The following is an 18,390-nucleotide window of genomic DNA, read 5'->3' on the forward strand; positions in this document are numbered from 1 at the left end:
TAAGTAAATCTTGTTTGGACCCTAATTAAACAATCTAATTTACAAAATTTTTTAAGGCAATGGGGAAAATTAAACACATACTATGTATTAAGTGATGTTAAATAATTTTTAAAATTTTGGTGGGTGTGATAATAGTATAAAGTCCTTATCTATTAGAGACACACACTGACGTATTTATAGGTGAAATGACATGGTGTTCAGGATTTGCTTTAATATACAGCACTTCAAAAAAAAAATGCAGAAAGAGATACGTGAAATGAGAAAGGCAGCAAACTGTTGTTGAAGTTGGATGAGTACAGTCCTCTGTTATTATCCAAGGGGGATAATTCCTGGACCCTCACGGATACCAAAATCCAGGTATGCTCAAGTCCTTTATGAAAGTTCATTGTAATTATTCTACTTATATAAACGTTTTGAAATTCTGTTGATAAAATATATTTTTAGTAGAGACGGGGGTTTCACCTTGTTGGCCCAGCTGGTCTCGAATTCCTAACCTCAGATGATCCACCAGCCTTGGCTGCCCAAAGTGCTGGCATTACAGGCGTGAGCCACCGCGCCCGCCCGGCCTTGATAAAAACAAAGTTTCAACCTTCCGTTGCTTCGATTCCATGCCCACTAAGTAACATTCTAGTTTGTTTTTCACTTTCAAAAGGGTGTGCTGTAACTAGGGGATGTAAACAAGCTCCATGACCCTACTTATTTAATCCAAGTTTTCGTTCCACTCTCCCTTTTTTTAAAGACAAGGTATCACCCTCGGTCGCCCAGGCTGGAGCGCGATCACTGCTTAATGCATCCTCGACCTCCTGGGTTCCAGCGATTCTCCTGCCTCAGCCTCCCAAGTAGCTGGGACTACATGCGCACACCACCACACCGGTTAATTTTTTGTATTTTTTGTAGCGACGGGGGTTTCACCATGTTGCCCAGGCTGGTCTCGAACTCCTGGGCTCAAGGGATCCGCCCGCCTCAGCCTCCCAGAGTGCTGGGATTACAGGTGCCAGCCACCGCGCCCGGCCCCAGCTTCTTAAAAGAATGATCCGAAACTATGGCAGCACTGGGCTTTTGGTCCCCACCCAAGAAATGCCCGCTCGCGGAGGCTCGCCGCGGCAGGCTCTCCCGACGTGACAGTGTGGGTTTGGATTCAGCCTCGGTTCTTACGAGTCAGATAGGTGGACACGCAAAGAAAAACATCACAGGGCTTTTTGTATTTAGCACAGAAAACACTCGTGAGCCCGAGCTGACAACCCAAAAGGCACGCTTCAGGCCATCGTAGCCACGAAGCCTGGCCAGATTCCGTCCACCGTCTCCTTGGTGCTCCGAGACCCAAATAGCTAACTGGGGCCGAGGGCGGGCGTGACTGCGCAGGCGTGACTGTGCAGGCGCGCCTCCCCTGCGAGATGCCGGAGGTAAGCTGTGGTGTAAGGGGAAAGAAATTAAGGGCGAATGTCATTGCGCATGCGCCCTCTACCCTCGTTGCGGGGGTAGGCGGGCGCCGGGCTGTGTGAGGGGGCGGGGCTCGGCAGTGTTCGGTACGGATGGGGTTGCAGGAGACGGCGAGTGCATATCACTGCGCAGGCGTCCTCTTCCCCTAACTCTCAGGGTCGCTAGGGTGGCGCGCAGGCGCAGAGCGATGCGCAAATGTGCGCAGGCGCTTAGGGGGTGAGGCGCGATGGCAGGTGTCGGGGCTGGGCCTTTGCGGGCGATGGGGCGGCAGGCACTGCTGCTTCTCGCGCTGTGCGCCACAGGCGCCTGGGGGCTCTACTTCCACATCGGCGAGACCGAGAAGCGGTGTTTCATCGAGGAAATCCCCGACGAGACCATGGTCATCGGTCAGGCGGGCTGAGGGTGGGGAGGCCCTTTGTACCCAGCTCAGCCCTCGGCGGCGCTCCCTTCTCCCGAGCCCAGCCGGGTCGCTGGCCCCCCAATACCTAGCCTGAGGGTGCCCCGAGGACGCCAGGCCCCCTGCCTAGAGCTCCGGGCCGCACGTCGGAGGGGGCTGGGCGGAGAGGCGGCCCACTAGGGCCGGTCGTGACTATGTGTCTGCCCCGCAGGCAACTATCGTACCCAGATGTGGGATAAGCAGAAGGAGGTCTTTCTGCCCTCGACCCCTGGCCTGGGCATGCACGTGGAAGTGAAGGACCCCGACGGCAAGGTAAGGCTGGCGTTGGCCCACGCAGCCGTTCTTCAGTGGAGTTCCCGTGGGGTGTAAAGCACTGCCTGGAGGAGGCCTTAAGGGACAGGAGCTTGCACTTGGAGAGGCTGCGGTATAAAGGTGGGGCCTTCACTCACATGTTGCAGGTGGTGCTGTCCCGGCAGTACGGCTCGGAGGGCCGCTTCACGTTCACCTCCCACACGCCCGGTGACCATCAAATCTGTCTACACTCCAACTCTACCAGGATGGCTCTCTTCGCTGGCGGCAAACTGGTAAGAGGATTTTCTCTTTGGCTTCAGCTTAGAATCTCTCACTTGTTTCCAAATTTTGATTTATCATCATTGTGAAACTTTGTAGCACAGTCAGAATTGGGGAGACAGATGTTGCCTTCTGCTCCACAGCCAGGGACAATAGTGGGTTCCATACCCTGAAACAGACAACTGGAGGCCCCACCACTCATACATTCCATGTTTCCTTGTAGCGTGTGCATCTCGACATCCAGGTTGGGGAGCATGCCAACAACTACCCTGAGATTGCTGCAAAAGATAAGCTGACGGAGCTACAGCTCCGCGCCCGCCAGTTGCTTGATCAGGTGGAACAGATTCAGAAGGAGCAGGATTACCAAAGGGTAAGTGCATATCTCCTTGTAATTGGAGAGGGCAGTTGACCTTTATACCCACTATACCTACTCAAGTTTCTGCTTGGGAGATCAGCTCTGCAGAGAATGGAAGAGGTATTGGTTTAGATAGGTAGTTTGTTTGTTTTTGAGACGGAGTTTCACTCTTGTTGCCCAGGCTGGAGTGCAATGCCATGATCTTGGCTCACTGCAACCTCCGCCTCCCCAGGTTCAAGCGATTCTCCTGCCTCAGCCTCCTGAGTAGCTGGGATTACAGGCATGCGCCACCATGCCCGGCTAATTTTGTACTTTTAGTAGAGACGGGGTTTCTCCATGTTGGTCAGGCTAGTCTCGAACTCCTGACATCAAGTGATCCACCTGCCTCAGCCTCCCAAAGTGCTGGGATTACAGGTGTGAGCCACCGTGCCCTGCCTGTTTTGCTTTTTTATCAAAACTTTTTATTGTGGTAAAATATAACACCAAATGTGCCATTTTAACTGTCGAATAAGTATATAGTTCAGTGGTATTAAGTGCATTCATAATGTTGTGCTACCAACACCATCATCCAGCTCCAGAACTTTTTCATCTTTTCAAACTAAAAATCTGTACTTATTTTGTTTTGTTTTTGAGATGGAGTCTCGCTCTGTTGCCCAGGCTGGAGCGCAGTGGTGCGGTCTCGGCTCACTGCACCCTCCGCCTCCCAGGTTCAAGCAATTCTCCTGCCTCAGCCTCCCGAGTAGCTGGGATTACAGGCAAGTGCCACCATGCCTGGCTCATTTTTGTGTTTTTAGCAGAGACTGGGTTTCACCATGTTGGCCAGGCTGGTCTTGAACTCCTGACCTCAGGCAATCCACTGCTGCAGCCTCCCAAAGTGTTGGGATTACAGGCGTGAGCCACTACACCCAGCAAATCTGTACTTATTATAAACAATAACTTCCCGTTTCCTTTTCTCCTGACACCCACCATTCTACTTTCTGTCTCTATGATCCTGACTACCCTACCTCATATAAGCAAAATCATTCAGTATTTGTCCTTTTGTGACTGGCTTATTTCACTGAGTATAATGTTCTCACAGTTCATCCATGTTATAGCACGTGTCAGAATTTCTTTCCTTAAGGCTAATATTCCATTGTATGCATGTGCCACATTTTGCTTTCAGTAGTCATTTTTAAGCTCTATAAAATAAAGTGAAGAAAGGACAGTTCACAATCTAGTAATAGCCATTGCCTACCTGTTTTTCTTGGAATCTTGTTGGAAATGGTAGGATCATGATTTCAGTCCCAACAGAGATGCTTGTGGAGGGACAGCCTGTCCCTTTCTTGGGGCAGCCTCAGTGGGGAGACCATAGCACTCCTAATGGAGTCACAGATAGTATTCCAAAAGGAGTTTGGTCCTGGAGTTGAGTAGTTACACGCAGGGAGGGACCTCACAACAGCCAGACTGTTTCTCCTGCTCACTTAACCCTGTGTTGCCCCACACAGTATCGTGAAGAGCGCTTCCGACTGACGAGCGAGAGCACCAACCAGAGGGTCCTATGGTGGTCCATTGCTCAGACTGTCATCCTCATCCTCACTGGCATTTGGCAGATGCGTCACCTCAAGAGCTTCTTTGAGGCCAAGAAGCTTGTGTAGTGCCCTCTTTGTATTAACCTTCCTTTTTACCTCATTTATTTGGTACTTTCCCCACACAGTCCTTTATCCACCTGGATTTTTAGGGAAAAAAATGAAAGAGAATAAGTCACATTGGTTCCATGGCCACAAACCATTCAGATCAGCCACTTGCTGACCCTGGTTCTTAAGGACACATGACATTAGTCCAATCTTTCAAAATCTGTCTTAGGGCTTGTGAGGAATCAGAACTAACCCAGGACTCAGTCCTGTTTCTTTTGCCTCAAGTGATTGTCCTCTGTTTTTCACTAAATAAGCAAATGAAAACTCTCTCCATTACCTTCTGCTCTCTCTTTGTCCACTTACGCAGTAGGTGACTGGCATGTGCCGCAGAGCAGGCCCTGCCTCACTGTCTGCTGGTCAGTTCTGGGTTCACTCAATGGCTTTGTGAATGTAAATAAGGGGCAGGTCTTGGCCCTAGAGGATTGAAATGTTTTTCTATATCTTAGAACTATTTTTGGATAAATTATATATTTTCCTTCCTAGTAGAAGTGTTACTGCCTGTAACTAGCTCAAAACACCAATGCAGTTTCTGCATTCTGGGTTTTGTTTTTCGGGTTTTTTTTTTTTTTTTTTTTGAGTTTTGCTCTTGTTGCCCAGGCTGGAGTGCAATGGCGTGATCTCAGCTCACTGGCAACCTCTGCGTCCCGGGTTCAAATGATTCTCCTGCCTCAGTCTCCTGAGTAGCTGGGATTACAGGTGCCCGCCACCATGCTCAGCTAATTTTTGTATTTTTAGTAGAGATGGGGTTTTACCATGTTGGCCAGGCTGGTCTTAGACTCCTGACCTCAGTTGATCCACCTGCCTCAGCCTCTGCATTCAGTTTATTCACATATTTTTGGTAACTCCCATGGCAGCTCCTAGGATTTCAGCGGTCTGTGGGCCAGAAAGCAGGCACCGGGGCTGACCTCAAGGCCGTATCAGAGGGCCAAGCAGAGTTCTTTTGGATACCTGCTTTTCATCCCACAGGGCCTTAGAGTCAGAGGTAAGGTAGCAACAGAGCTAGCATGGGGCAATACACTCTTACCCTCCTTCTCAACTTTTATTTAAGCTGTGCTAAATGTTTTCTTCAAGGGAACCAGATTTGGTTCTTTACAGAATTTTCCAGTGAAATAAAACATGTTGTAATAGCTGTGTTTGAAATGAAATAAGAGGTTGTGGGCAGAGGGGAGGCACCTAAAGGAAAAGAGGAAAGGTGCCTGGGCTACCTATGGAGATGACCTGGAGTGGACTTCACTGTGGACTCGTGGTACTAAGGCTTGGCCTGGACAGGCAGTCTAGCGGGTATGGGAATACACGGTGTGGTTGTTCAACTATTTGCAAAGGTCAACCAAATAGACCACATGTTCGCAAAGTATCATCTGAGGAAATTAAGTACCTTCTTAGCCCTCTCAATCATAAATTTGAACAAATTTTAATAGACTTCCCTCATGCCCTTCTATATAAAACTTAATACCATTAGTTCCCCATTTTTGACATTTTATTTGTTTTTATTATATATTTATTTGAAATATTTATTAAATTATCTGACCTACAGAACTAAATTCTTCTCCTTTTGTTATTTCTTATGTCCTATACCATATATGTACCTATTTATATATATATATTTTTATTTTTATTTATTTATTTTTTGAGACAGTCTTGCTCTGTCGCCCAGGCTGGAGTGTAGTGTCGTGATCTTGGCTCACTGCAACCTCTGCCTCCCGGGTTCAAGCAGTTCTGCCTCAGCTACCTGAGTAGCTGGGATTACAGACACCCACCACTACACCCAGCTAATTTTTGTATTTTTATTTTATCTTATTCATTTATTTATTTTTGAGATGGAGTCTCACTCTATCGCCCAGGCTGGAGTGCAGTGGTGCAATCTTGGCTCGCTTTAACCTCCACCTCCTGAGTTCAAGAGATTCTCCTGCCTCAGACTCCCAAGTAGCTGGGATTATAGGCGCCCGCCACCATGCCCAGCTAATTTTTGTATTTTTAGTAGACAGGGTTTCACCATGTTGACCAGGCTGGTCTTGAACTTCTGACTTCAGGTGACCCGTCTTGCCTCCCAAAGTGCTGGGATTACAGGTGTGAGCTGGCCGGGCACAGGTGATGGGGTCTTGCTCTGTCCCCAAGGCTGGAGTGCAGTGGTGCCATCACAGCTCAAAGCAACCTTGAGCTCCCAGGTTCAAGTGATCTTTCTACCTTACCTTCCCAAGTAGCTGGTACTACAGGTATACCCCACTGTGCCTGGCTATTTTTACTCTTAAAAATACATGTGGGCTGGGCACGGTGGCTCACGCCTGTAATCCTAGCACTTTGGGAAGCCAAGATGGGTGGATCCCTATAGCCCAGGAGTTTGAGACCAGCCTGGGCAACACGGCGAAATCTTGTCTCTGCAAAAAATACAAAAAATTTAGCTGGTGGCACATGCCTATAGTCCCAGCTACTTGAGAGGCTGAGGTGGAAAGATCACTTGAGTCTGGGAGGTCAAGGCTGCAGTGAGCCATGATCGCACCACTGCACTCCAGTCTGGGCAACAGAGCGATCCCATCTGGGAAAAAAAAAAAACAAAACACAATTTAGGGCCAGGTGGGGTGGCTCACGCCTATAATCCCAGCACTTTGGGAGGCCAAGGCAAGGGGATCGCCTGAGGTCAGCAGTTTGAGACCAGGCTGGCCAACATGGTGAAAACCCGTCTCTACTAAAAGTATAAAAATTAGCCAGGCATGGTAGTGTGTGCCTGTAATCCCAGCTATTCAGGAAGCTGAGGCAGGAGAATCACTTGAACCTGGGAGGAGGTTGCAGTGAGCAGAACTCGAGCCACTGCACTCCAGCCTGGGGGACAGAGTGAGACTCTGTCTCAGAAAAAAAAAAAAAAAAAAAAAAAAAGCAATTTAGTTCTCTAGGCTTTTCCATTTAATAGTTTTATATCCTCCTATTTCTAAATCTGGATGACAGTGTAACAGTCCAGTAAGGTGAATTGTGAATTGCTGAAATTCTTCAGATGTTTAAAAGAGTTTTCAGTATTCCTCATGTTAGAATTAATGCAGAGAAAAATCATGTCCTTTGAACTAGTTACATGTTGTAGACTTCTGGCCTGAGGCTCTTGGGGATTATGTGACATATTGGGAAGGGACACATTTCTGCTCTGTGGCTGTTACTAGAAATCTAGCCGGCAAATCAGGCTACATTTGTGAGAAGACAGGAAGGCACAGATTAGGGTTGAGCTGGCCTTCAACAGGTTTGGCTGGCAGTAGACACAGTGGAGCACATCTTAACTATTTTGGTAGGTCCTGGGTTTCTCTTGGTAGTTTTTGATAGAAAGGGGAATGGTGTGAGGAAAAAGTGGACATACATTTCACCTTTCCACTGATAAGGCAGGTGGAATTGGGATGGTCAGTGGATGGGCCAATAGCTGGTGGCTGTGAGAAGAATAAGGATTTCCATACTGGTGTGTCATATTTGCAGATAGGTTGTGACCTAAAAAGTTTTTTAAAAAACAGCAGTTAGGGGCCGGACGCGGTGGCTCACGCCTGTAATCCCAGCACTTTGGGAGGCCGAGGTGGGCAGATCACAAGGTCAGGAGATCGAGACCATCTTGGCTAACATTGTGAAACCCCGTCTCTACTAAAAATACAAAAAATTAGCCGGGTGTGGTGGCAGGTGCCTGTAGTCCCAGCTACTCGGGAGGCTGAGGCAAGAGAATGGCGTGAACCCGGGAGGTGGAGCTTGCAGTGAGCTGAGATCACGCCACTGTACTCCAGCCTGGGTGACAGAGTGAGACTCCTTCTAAAAAACAAAAACAAAACAGTAGTTAGGGTGTACACACAAAAATTCTGGTGATTTTTCCCCCAATACTACCCTTGACTCTTTTGAAATTCCTGCTTTCTCAGAGTTTACAACATCCTTACCAAACAGCCTTCTCCCTCCTTACCACAAAAAAAGAAAAAAAAGTTCTGGGGTTGAGGGGACACTCCATTCTTAACATCCTCTATTATCCCAGCCCAATTCCCCAGCTCTCACTGGGACTAGTTGCACCTATCTTCATCATTTGGTCCCAGCATGACTACCTGTTGGTGCATGAGCTGATCTCTCCTAACCTAACAGCCAGATGCTAGTCTCTGGTACTCAGATGCTGGGCTGCATCAGATAGGATGCACAGGATCATCCTGGAAGCTTGTTGACATAGATTCCTGTGCAACTATCAGATATAGTCTTAATGTAGATTTGTGTTGGGTGGTATGGTAGGCAGAATAATGGCCTACCACTCTGAAACACGTGAATATGTTACCTAACATGACAAAAGAGAAATTGCTAATCAGATGACTGTAAAATAGATGATCCTGGATCATCTGGATGGGCCTAATGTAATCACAAAGGTCTGTTTCCTTGCCTCTTCCAGATTGGCTCTGGCTTCCTTCCTCCAGCAAGGGTGGGTTGAGCTCTCACATGGCACCACTTTGACCTCTTCTGCTTCCCTCTTCTACACTGAAAGACTTATGGGCCAGGAGCAGTGGTTCGGGCCTGTAATCCCAGCACTTTGGGAGGCCGAGGAAGGCAGATCGCTTGGCCCCAGGAGTTCAAAACCGTCCTGGGCAACGTGTCGAAACCCCATCTAGAAAGAAGAGAGGGGGAGAGGAGGAGGAGATACATATATACACATACACACACACACACACACGTACGTACATACATACATACACGCTAACTGGACGTGGTGGTGCGTCCGGGTATTCTTAACTTTCCAGGAGACTGAGGTGGGAGGACCAGTTGAGCCTGAGATCGCGCCAGCCTGGGTGACAGTCAGACCATGTCTCAAAAAAAAAAAAGATTTGTGATTAGGATTCTTAGTCCTCACCTGTATTAGTTTCCTATTGCTACTGTAACAAATTACCACAAATTTAGTGGCTTAAAACGACGCAAGTCTGTAGGTCAGAAGTCTGACACGGGTCTTAACTGGTGACCCGGGTCAGACTTGGGACACAAAGAACAGAAACCAAGCTGTGCAGGTGACTGACAGGCAGCCCGGTTAGGGAGCCCTACAGCAACCCGCCGGTCCTCTCTCTCAGGCAGTTGCTGCCATGGCTCATTATTCCAACCGGTTCCCCTCAGCCCAGTCTATCTCAGTGGCTCCATCATAGGGTGATGTGCCCGGCGGGACACTAACCCTAACCAAGCAGAGAGACTGTCATGCCCATCACGACCTCGGCCCTCGGCCCCGGCCGAGGCTTCTCCTGCAGGTCGCGAGAATCAGGTGCGTCAGCGCTGTCCGGGAACGCCGGAAGAGCCAGTGGAGCGGCTCTGTAGTCCAAAGTACCCCGTCGACCCCAGCACGGCCGCTCCACCGCCTCCTACTAGATCCCCGTCCCTGGGACTGCGCAGTCGCAGAGCTCCGTCCGAGCACCGGAAGCCTAGGCGCCAGCACTTCCGGGAAGTGACTTCGTCTCCGAAGCCGATTGGTTGTTGCTTTGCTCCCGCTCGCGTCCGTGGCGTTTTTCCTGCAGCGCGTGCGTGCTGCGCTACTGAGCAGTGCCATGGAGGACTCTGAAGCACTGGGCTTCGAACACATGGGCCTTGATCCCCGGCTCCTTCAGGTACACGCGAGGGCTGGGGGGCCGGCTTACGGGCTCCGCGGGGCGCGCCATCACTTTTCACGCCGCTTGAACCGCACTCCTGGTCTCTCCTAGGCTGTCACCGATCTGGGCTGGTCGCGACCTACGCTGATCCAGGAAAAGGCCATCCCACTGGCCCTAGAAGGGAAGGATCTCCTGGCTCGGGCCCGCACGGGCTCCGGGAAGACGGCCGCTTATGCTATTCCGATGCTGCAGCTGTTGCTCCATAGGAAGGCGGTGGGTAACGAGAGAGCTGAGGGGAGGAAGGAGGCAAGCTCCAAAAGCCTGGGAAGGGCGGTTCCCGTTTGTCTGAGGTTTTCTCTTGGCCCTGTACCCGTGCAGGCCGGCCTGAGAACCTGGTGCTGTTGTGGCAAACACTCTGGGCTGGAGTTCAGGTTACCTGGATCCTTGTCTGGCCTTGCTACCACCAACCTTTGCGTCATCTTCGACAAAGCACTTTCTTTTCTTTCTTACATAAAAAGGGAGCACATCTCTCTTTTCTACTTATAGAATTATTGTGAGAATTTAGCTTCATAACTAGTACATTTAAAGTAGCTTCATAAACATCAGAGTACATTATTCTTTTTGAGGGTCAGTGCCTAGGGAAAGAACTCTCCACTCTGCATTCTGAGGCGGGCAGAGTGATAGATGATCAAAGTACTGCTGAGTAGTGTTGTAGCAGATGGGTCGGGTAGGCTGGAAGGGGTAGAGACACGTGGACACAGTGATGTGCACTGCTGGCTAAAGTCTTTAATTCATATTCTTACAGACAGGTCCGGTGGTAGAACAGGCAGTGAGAGGCCTTGTTCTTGTTCCTACCAAGGAGCTGGCACGGCAGGCACAGTCCATGATTCAGCAGCTGGCTACCTACTGTGCTCGGGATGTCCGAGTGGCCAATGTCTCAGCTGCTGAAGACTCAGCCTCTCAGAGGTGGGTAAAAGCAGCAAAGCTGTACCTGAATGAAGCTACACAGTGTTGTGGGGTTGGGTTTGTGTGTGGCAAAAAAGAGAGCAAGTCTAGAGTGAGATCCCAGCTGCTACATTCTCCCTGATACTGATGTCTTGCCCACCTGCAGAGCTGTGCTGATGGAGAAGCCAGATGTGGTAGTGGGGACCCCATCTCGCATATTAAGCCACTTGCAACAAGACAGCCTGAAACTTCGTGACTCCCTGGAGCTTTTGGTGGTGGACGAAGCTGATCTTCTTTTTTCCTTTGGCTTTGAAGAAGAGCTCAAGAGTCTCCTCTGGTAAGGCAGAGGTGGGTGTGATTCCTAGTGGAAACATCTGTGAGGAGGAGTTGGGACGAGAGCGGGGTGGCTGGAAGCCAGTTACTGCAATTAGCGGCCCTTGGAGCTGGAATCTGACTGGACTCTTTCATTTCAGTCACTTGCCCCGGATTTACCAGGCTTTTCTCATGTCGGCTACTTTTAACGAGGACGTACAAGCACTCAAGGAGCTGGTATTACATAACCCGGTAAGAGGCACCATGGAAGTGTCTGGAGCTGCAGGCATGGGGGCACTCAAAGATCTTGATGCTCCTTCTTAGGGGAGCCTTTGGTGTTTTGGGTGGGACAGTTGTCACTTAGTGTCTCATCCCTGGTCCTGAGGCAGTAAAAGTTAGTGGTCTAAAATCAGTATATATTTCCAAGTGTCCACAAGGGATGTCTCCCGTTTCAGGCCATGCTTTGCCTAAAATCCTGAGCAAGGACCTCCCCTAAGGGGCAGCTTTGAGCAGCAGAGCCAAAATTCTAAGGCCAAGGTTCTCATCTTAAGTAAAGTTTACCTTTCAGAAGGCCTGTTGCTGTAGGCCTTCCCTCCTCGATGTAGTCCTTTTTTGATGTGTTTCTCTTTGTTCTGTGCTTGGAAGTATTTTATATATGGTTTATGTGGTATACTCTATATACCACAACAATAAGGGCATTTTGGGGTTTTAGGTTACAAAACTGGAGGAGACTTAGGGTGCCAGGAATCCTTAAATGCATCTCTGCCCTGCACTAAAATGTTGATGCTTTGGTTGGTGAGTAAGTGGCCATACCATCTCTGTGTTCTTTTCCTTTCTGACCACAGGCCTGTTTTCTCCCCAGGTTACCCTTAAGTTACAGGAGTCCCAGCTGCCTGGGCCAGACCAGTTACAGCAGTTTCAGGTGGTCTGTGAGACTGAGGAAGACAAATTCCTCCTGCTGTATGCCCTGCTCAAGCTGTCATTGATTCGGGGCAAGTCTTTGCTCTTTGTCAACACTCTAGAGCGGAGTTACCGGCTACGCCTGTTCCTGGAGCAGTTCAGCATCCCCACCTGTGTGCTCAATGGAGAGCTTCCACTGCGCTCCAGGTCTGCCACAGCCAACATCTTGGTTGAAATAAGTTGAAGATAGAGATGGAAAGGGGACCCAGTTAATGTTCTGTTTCTTAAGCACTTAGTAGGGGCCAGGTTCTAGATGTGACTGATAATGACTTCTCCCAACTCCAAAATACCTATCATGGCCGGGCGCCGTGGCTTATGCCTGCTGTAATCCCAGCACTTTGGGAGGCCGAGGTGGGCAGATCGCCTGAGGTCGGGAGTTCAAGACCAGCCTGGCCAGCAGGTGAAACCCCGTCTCTACTAAAAATACAAAAATTAGCCGGACATGGTGGCAGGCGCCTGTAATCCCAGCTACTCAGGAAGCTGAGACAGGAGAATTGCTTGAACCCGGGAGGTGGAGGTTGCAGTGAGCCGAGATCGTGCCATTGCACTCCAGCCTGGGCAACAAGAAACTCTGTCTCAAAAAAACAAAACAAAGCCCTATAATTATTTTATTTCCAGCTGAGGAAACTGAGGCACAATGATTAAGTAGGGAAAGAGATTAAGAAGAGGAGAAAGGAAAGGGTGATGGTTACTGTGATACTAGGGATGACAGTGGGGCCTTGAGCTTGCTCTGCCGAGCTGATTCTCTGTCCGCTCTTGGCTGCAGGTGCCACATCATCTCACAGTTCAACCAAGGCTTCTACGACTGTGTCATAGCAACTGATGCTGAAGTCCTGGGGGCCCCGGTCAAGGGCAAGCGTCGGGGCCGAGGGCCCAAAGGGGACAAGTGAGTCCATGCCTCTTTTTCCATCCCTCCCCAGAAATGCCTGTGTTTTAACTTTTTGGAAGACTAAAACCAGAGTGCACAGAGCAGGGAGCCAAACCTTCCAGGCCTGGCTCGTAGTGTAGCCCAGAGAGCCCCACAGGTTCTTGCTCAGCTGCCTGGATATAGAGAAGGGAGTGGATGGTGCACACTGCACATGCACCACGAAGGGCAAAACTGCCGGGGTTGTTGGCATGCAGAGCCCTGAAGGGGAGATGGCCCATCCTGCATGGGTGGTATGGCTGTGACTTGCAGTGAGCATATTTCTGAAGGGAAAAGGAACCACCCAACTTTCCAGTCTCTGTCCAGCTGAAGGCTTGACTAGCTCAGGGTTGGTTCTCAGATCACCAGGTAGGGCAATGAGTTCTGCTGTTGTCCCAGAACAGAGGTCAGGCCAAGATTTGTCTACATGTCAAAGCTCCAGGCTGCCCCAGGAAACCCTGACTCCTGGAACGGTTCCATTGTTGAAGAGTCCTCTGTATGTCAGGGTCTTATGATCTACAGGCATTGTTTAGAGGAAGTTTTGCTGATTCAGCTTGTGAATACGTGCCCAGAGGAGAGGAAGGGTCCAGCTGACATTGAGTTATCTCTGCAGGGCCTCTGATCTGGAGGCAGGTGTGGCCCGGGGCATAGACTTCCACCATGTGTCTGCTGTGCTCAACTTTGATCTTCCCCCAACCCCTGAGGCCTACATCCATCGAGCTGGCAGGTAGTAGTGTGATGGCCCAGGCATCTGCGTGGTGGGCACGCTGAGGGACTCGGGGTGTGCTGGACAGAGCCTGCGGGTTGGAGATGCAAGTTGCACTGTCTCCCCTTGCAGGACAGCACGCGCTAACAACCCAGGCATAGTCTTAACCTTTGTGCTGCCCACGGAGCAGTCCCACTTAGGCAAGATTGAGGAGCTTCTTAGTGGAGGTAAGAGCCTGGCTCTTGTGGTCCTGGGCCAGGGTCAGGCTTCTCTCATGATGCTTTAAAATTCCATGATAATGATGACAGAGGTCACAACATAGTGTGACAGGCCACTTCCACCATCCATCTTTGTTCTGCCCTGAGTGGCAGGCACTGTCCCCCTCGAGAGATAAACAAATTGAGGTAGTTTGTCCAAAGTTGTGTTTACTGTCTGCCTCATGAGCGTTGAGTGACCTGACAGGCTGCTGTGACAGCTCAGGACAGCACCTGACCCCAGGGTGCTGGGTGGTCCTAGACTGCTCTCTGTGGCCATCGTCACAGGGTACCTTGACTCCCAAGGAATACCATGGGGTACTCCTTGGGAGAGGAGAAGAGAGTGGGTGACGGGTTCTTGGGCTTGGGGCCACACAGGCCACCCCCATCCACACACGGGGACAGATGGGTCATCACTGTAAGAGGCCCAGGTACAGCTAAGCTGCATGTTCAGCATCCCAGGAAGGTGGTGGGTCCCCTGCTGGTTTCCCCCAAGGAGGAGGTGCAGGAGGTGTCCAGTGAAGACCCTGTCCTAAGGCCTCAGCCTGTGCGACCCTCACTGCTTTCCTCTCCACAGAGAACAGGGGCCCCATTCTGCTCCCCTACCAGTTCCAGATGGAGGAGATCGAGGGCTTCCGCTATCGCTGCAGGGTGAGCTGCTGTGGTGGGGAGGGGAATGAGAGGGGAGGGGCTGTGGCCCAGGGATTGCACCGTGTTGCTGAGCATCCAGGTGTGAAGGGAGGATTTGGGGCAGCCTCACTGTCTTGACCTTCAGTGTCCACCCCCAGGATGCCATGCGCTCAGTGACTAAGCAGGCCATTCGGGAGGCAAGATTGAAGGAGATCAAGGAGGAGCTTCTGCACTCTGAGAAGCTTAAGGTGAGGGGGTGGGAGGTGAGAAGGGGATAGATCTTAGACGGCTGCCCTTTTTGGAGACGGGCTGAGCTCCGAGTGGTGAGAAGCAGAGAACTGGGCGGTTTTCTGGCTTTTGGCACAGAAGGGGAGGAAATGGACCCAGAATCATGGAAGGAAGCCAGTCTGCTCCGCTTGGTGGTAAATTGGCACAACCTTATGGTGGACACTGTCCAGCAGAATTACGAGCTCATGTGTCCTTTCATCTAAAATTCCACTTCTGGAACTTAATCCTGGTCACACTTGTGAACGTGCACAGTCAAGCATGTGCCTGCATTCATCCATCCATGGCATTATCATGGAACCAAAAGATGGAAACAGCCTGGGGCCATCATAGGGGGCTTGCTAGGTAAACTCAGGTGCATCCAGAGCCGAAGGTTACGTGGGAAGGAATGAGGTTGGTTGCGTGTCCATATGGAACAGTCTGTAAGATGATGCCCAGCAAAAGGGCGTGCAGAGTACTGCCATGCGTGTCATGGAGAAGGGAAAATGGAAACATCCACTCCCGGAAGGTTCTGAGAAATGCGCAGAAGCAGCTGCCTCATGCCTTTTGAAACACATGACTGTGTTATCCTTTGAAAAGCTAGGTCTGTGAAGTCACACAAGAAAGATGCTCACTCTGTGGCTGTCCCTCTTCCCCCGGCAGACATACTTTGAAGACAACCCTAGGGACCTCCAGCTGCTGCGGCATGACCTACCTTTGCACCCCGCAGTGGTGAAGCCCCACCTGGGCCATGTTCCTGACTATCTGGGTGAGTGTGGCCTGACAGGGCAGGAGGCAGCAGGCTAGGGAAGTGGCATCAATTTCTCCGCTGCTGGGTCAGCCCCTGTGCTTGGTGCTCGGGATGCTCAGGCAGAATAGAACCTGGAGATCCTGGCAGCACGCGGGCATGTAAACAGGCACACCCCTGTGTTTCTAAACTTGTTTGCTTGGTCCCACGGGTTAGCTGTTGCTGTCTCCATTGTAGAGATGAGGAAATTGAGGTAGTGCAGGGTGGGTGGCAGACCCAGCATTTCAGGCCAGGTGGTCTCCAGAGCTGGGCCAAATGGCCATCCATGGGTCGAAGGGAGTGAACAGGTTTGGGAGAGAGTCACGGGTAGGAGGCAGAGAGAGCCACCTGTGCTGCAAAAGACTCAAGATTAGCAGCTGCTGAAGAGGCATCTGTGGAGTCTCTGGGTAAGAACAGTCAGCAGGGAGACAGACTCTGTAAGGCCTAAACAGACAAGGTAGCAAGAGAAGAGCCAGTGGTGGTGCGAGGGATGCAGGGGTTGGCAGGCATGAGGTCAGGACCCTGGGATTGGTTTCTGTGGTGCAGCCCAGGCTAGAGCTTTATGTGACCATTAAAGCTGGGCACCTCTCCTCATCTTTGGCAGGCTCTGGGTAATGACTTCTTTCAGTGTCTCATAGGAGGTGTTTTTGGTAATGAGTAGGTGTGACTTTTATGCCTAAAATGGATTGAAGGAGGAGAGTGGTGGAGAGGAGGCTGTGGGCAGCCAGTACAGGACCCTTCCCAATGCCACAGGGTCTGCTCAGCCTGGACCTGCAGCCACCCAGCGGGTGTGATGTTGCTGCTGTGGATGTGACAAAGGGTGGAGATGGAATGTTCCAGGGCAGGAAAAGCCTGGGCACTGGGAAAGGAAGGATCCAGAAGAGATGGGAACATGAAAATGCCAGAGAGAGAGCAGTGGGGGCCGGGTTCCCACGGGACAGTGAGCTAGAGGAGACCCCAGTCCAGGTCCTGGCCTGAGATGTGAGGAGGGGAGTTGGGAGGGTGGATAGGGAGGGAGAAGGTAAGGCTGGAACTTTGGCCTCAGGAACCCAGTCTGCTGCTATAGCAGAGTCACTTGCCAAGGTGTGGCCAGGAGGTTTAGAAGGGCCAGGAGAAGGTGGAAAGGTGTCAGGATGTGGGATGTTTGACATTTGAAGGGGAGGGCCCAGGTGTGGTTGGCCTGGGGGAGTCCATGGGGTGGGTAAGGTGAAGACAGAGCCAAGATCAGGTGCAGCTGGGATGCAGGGCCCCCTGGATCTGTAGTAATGGGCCACAGGTGAAGAAACTACCTGTTGACTTTTATTTCAGCTACATTTTCTTTCTTTAAGGATGCCTGTCTTTTTCTTTCTTGTTACATGTTTATTGCAACAAATCTAAACAATATAGGAGAGTGATTTAGATAGTGGAAGTCTAAGGTGCTCACATTCTCCTGGCCCTGTGCAGATGTGATAGTGAATAGATGTATGTCATAGGCTGCCAGTTCGGTCAGAATTGGAGAATTTGCTGCAGAATCAGTGGGAGGGCAGGGGTGGGAGCAGTAGCGGTGAGCCCACTGCTCAGGCAAGCATCTCTTCCAGTTCCTCCTGCTCTCCGTGGCCTGGTGCGCCCTCACAAGAAGCGGAAGAAGCTGTCTTCCTCTTGTAGGAAGGCCAAGGTATGGCTCCTGGGGACTGCGGACAGCTGCAGGACTCCTCCCCATCTGCTCGTTTGTCATCACCAGAATGTGTAGGCGCCTTGCCCTAGGGAGGGGAAGAGAGGGCACCCTAGAACCGGGCCCCAAAAATCTGGTGTGGGATAGGGGTACTTTTGCAGCCGCCTGCAGGCCCTGCTTTTCTTTCCCCAGCTGCCTTTCCGCATTTCCTTATCTGCAGCACCTTCTGGTGTTGGCCAGTTGCTGGCACGGCTCCCTTTGTGTCTTTCTCAGTTGGGTGGGTGGGTGGGTGGATAGTCTGTCGGCCTGATTCCCCCAACTAACCTGTGACTTTGCCTCCTTAGAGAGCGAAGTCCCAGAACCCACTGCGCAGCTTCAAGCACAAAGGAAAGAAATTCAGACCCACAGCCAAGCCCTCCTGAGGTTGTTGAGCCTCTCTGGAGCTGAGCACATTGTGGAGCACGGGCTTACACCCTTCGTGGACAGGCGAGGCTCTGGTGCTTACTGCACAGCCTGAACAGACAATTCTGGGGCCGGCAGTGCTGGGCCCTTTAGCTCCTTGGCACTTCCAACCTGGCATCTTGCCCCTTGACAACAGAATAAAAATTTTAGCTGCCCCAGTTTGTGCCTCCGGCATATGAAAAGGACTATTCGAATCCCCAAAACATCAGGAGTCGGGAAACTTCTGGAAGACAGCTGCGCCTGGCTCTGCGGCTGCATGTAGTGCTTCACTTGGCCAGCAGAGGTCAGCTGTGCAGAGCTGCCCCAGCCATGAGAAGAGAAGCCTGCCCTTGCTGGCAGGTGGCTATGGCCGGCCCAGAGCCTTCCTGCCCAGCTCCTGCAGCCCTGCTGCCTGGGATCAGGCTGGGAGATGGGCCTTCCTGACCGCCAGCCTTCCTCTCCCTGAGCACACGCACATGTAGATTTGTGGGGAAGCTGCCTGCTCTTCCTTAGAGAAGCCAGGGCAGCTATCTGCTGGTCCCT

The 18,390-nt window shown here is 51.0% G+C and overlaps 3 protein-coding genes across 5 annotated transcripts in view; 2 read left to right on the forward strand and 1 right to left on the reverse strand.

Moving 5' to 3' along the window:
• OGDH (oxoglutarate dehydrogenase) overlaps nt 1-18,390 on the reverse strand; it is a 481,583-nt gene that overhangs the window by 124,149 nt on the left and 339,044 nt on the right. The gene's annotated exons all lie outside the window — the stretch shown is intronic.
• TMED4 (transmembrane p24 trafficking protein 4) lies at nt 1,373-5,562 on the forward strand. 3 transcript variants are annotated; one of them, XM_054494728.2, is made up of 5 exons: nt 1,373-1,403; nt 2,049-2,149; nt 2,296-2,421; nt 2,631-2,777; nt 4,247-5,562. In XM_054494728.2, exons 2-5 carry the CDS (start codon nt 2,066-2,068, stop codon nt 4,394-4,396), a joined length of 507 nt encoding a protein of 168 aa, XP_054350703.1. In that variant the 5' UTR covers nt 1,373-1,403; nt 2,049-2,065; the 3' UTR covers nt 4,397-5,562. The 3 variants fall into 3 exon arrangements, with proteins under 3 accessions (XP_054350703.1, XP_054350702.1, XP_054350700.1); XM_054494727.2 differs by lacking the exon at nt 1,373-1,403 and adding an exon at nt 1,593-1,842; XM_054494725.2 differs by lacking the exon at nt 1,373-1,403 and adding an exon at nt 1,593-1,826.
• On the forward strand, nt 6,707-18,026 carry DDX56 (DEAD-box helicase 56). The gene is made up of 14 exons (XM_054494724.2): nt 6,707-10,011; nt 10,105-10,266; nt 10,799-10,959; nt 11,105-11,275; nt 11,412-11,502; nt 12,113-12,357; nt 12,977-13,096; nt 13,728-13,841; nt 13,953-14,047; nt 14,652-14,725; nt 14,863-14,952; nt 15,632-15,737; nt 17,333-17,409; nt 17,751-18,026. Exons 1-14 carry the CDS (start codon nt 9,952-9,954, stop codon nt 17,826-17,828), a joined length of 1,644 nt encoding a protein of 547 aa, XP_054350699.1. The 5' UTR covers nt 6,707-9,951; the 3' UTR covers nt 17,829-18,026.

Source organism: Pongo pygmaeus, chromosome 6, assembly GCF_028885625.2.
Source record: "Pongo pygmaeus isolate AG05252 chromosome 6, NHGRI_mPonPyg2-v2.0_pri, whole genome shotgun sequence".
Taxonomy (NCBI): Eukaryota; Metazoa; Chordata; class Mammalia; order Primates; family Hominidae; genus Pongo; species Pongo pygmaeus.

Excerpts from the sequence above, each read along its gene's own strand:
- TMED4 (XM_054494725.2), top strand. The coding sequence starts at position 1,667 with ATGGCAGGTGTCGGGGCTGGGCCTTTGCGGGCGATGGGGCGGCAGGCA. Across the intron at positions 2,150-2,295 it reads TGAAGGACCCCGACGGCAAG|GTGGTGCTGTCCCGGCAGTA; the intron begins GTAAGGCTGGCG and ends CACATGTTGCAG. Across the intron at positions 2,778-4,246 it reads AGGAGCAGGATTACCAAAGG|TATCGTGAAGAGCGCTTCCG; the intron begins GTAAGTGCATAT and ends TGCCCCACACAG.
- DDX56 (XM_054494724.2), top strand. The coding sequence starts at position 9,952 with ATGGAGGACTCTGAAGCACTGGGCTTCGAACACATGGGCCTTGATCCC. Across the intron at positions 11,276-11,411 it reads GAGCTCAAGAGTCTCCTCTG|TCACTTGCCCCGGATTTACC; the intron begins GTAAGGCAGAGG and ends CTTTCATTTCAG. Across the intron at positions 17,410-17,750 it reads CCTCTTGTAGGAAGGCCAAG|AGAGCGAAGTCCCAGAACCC; the intron begins GTATGGCTCCTG and ends TTGCCTCCTTAG.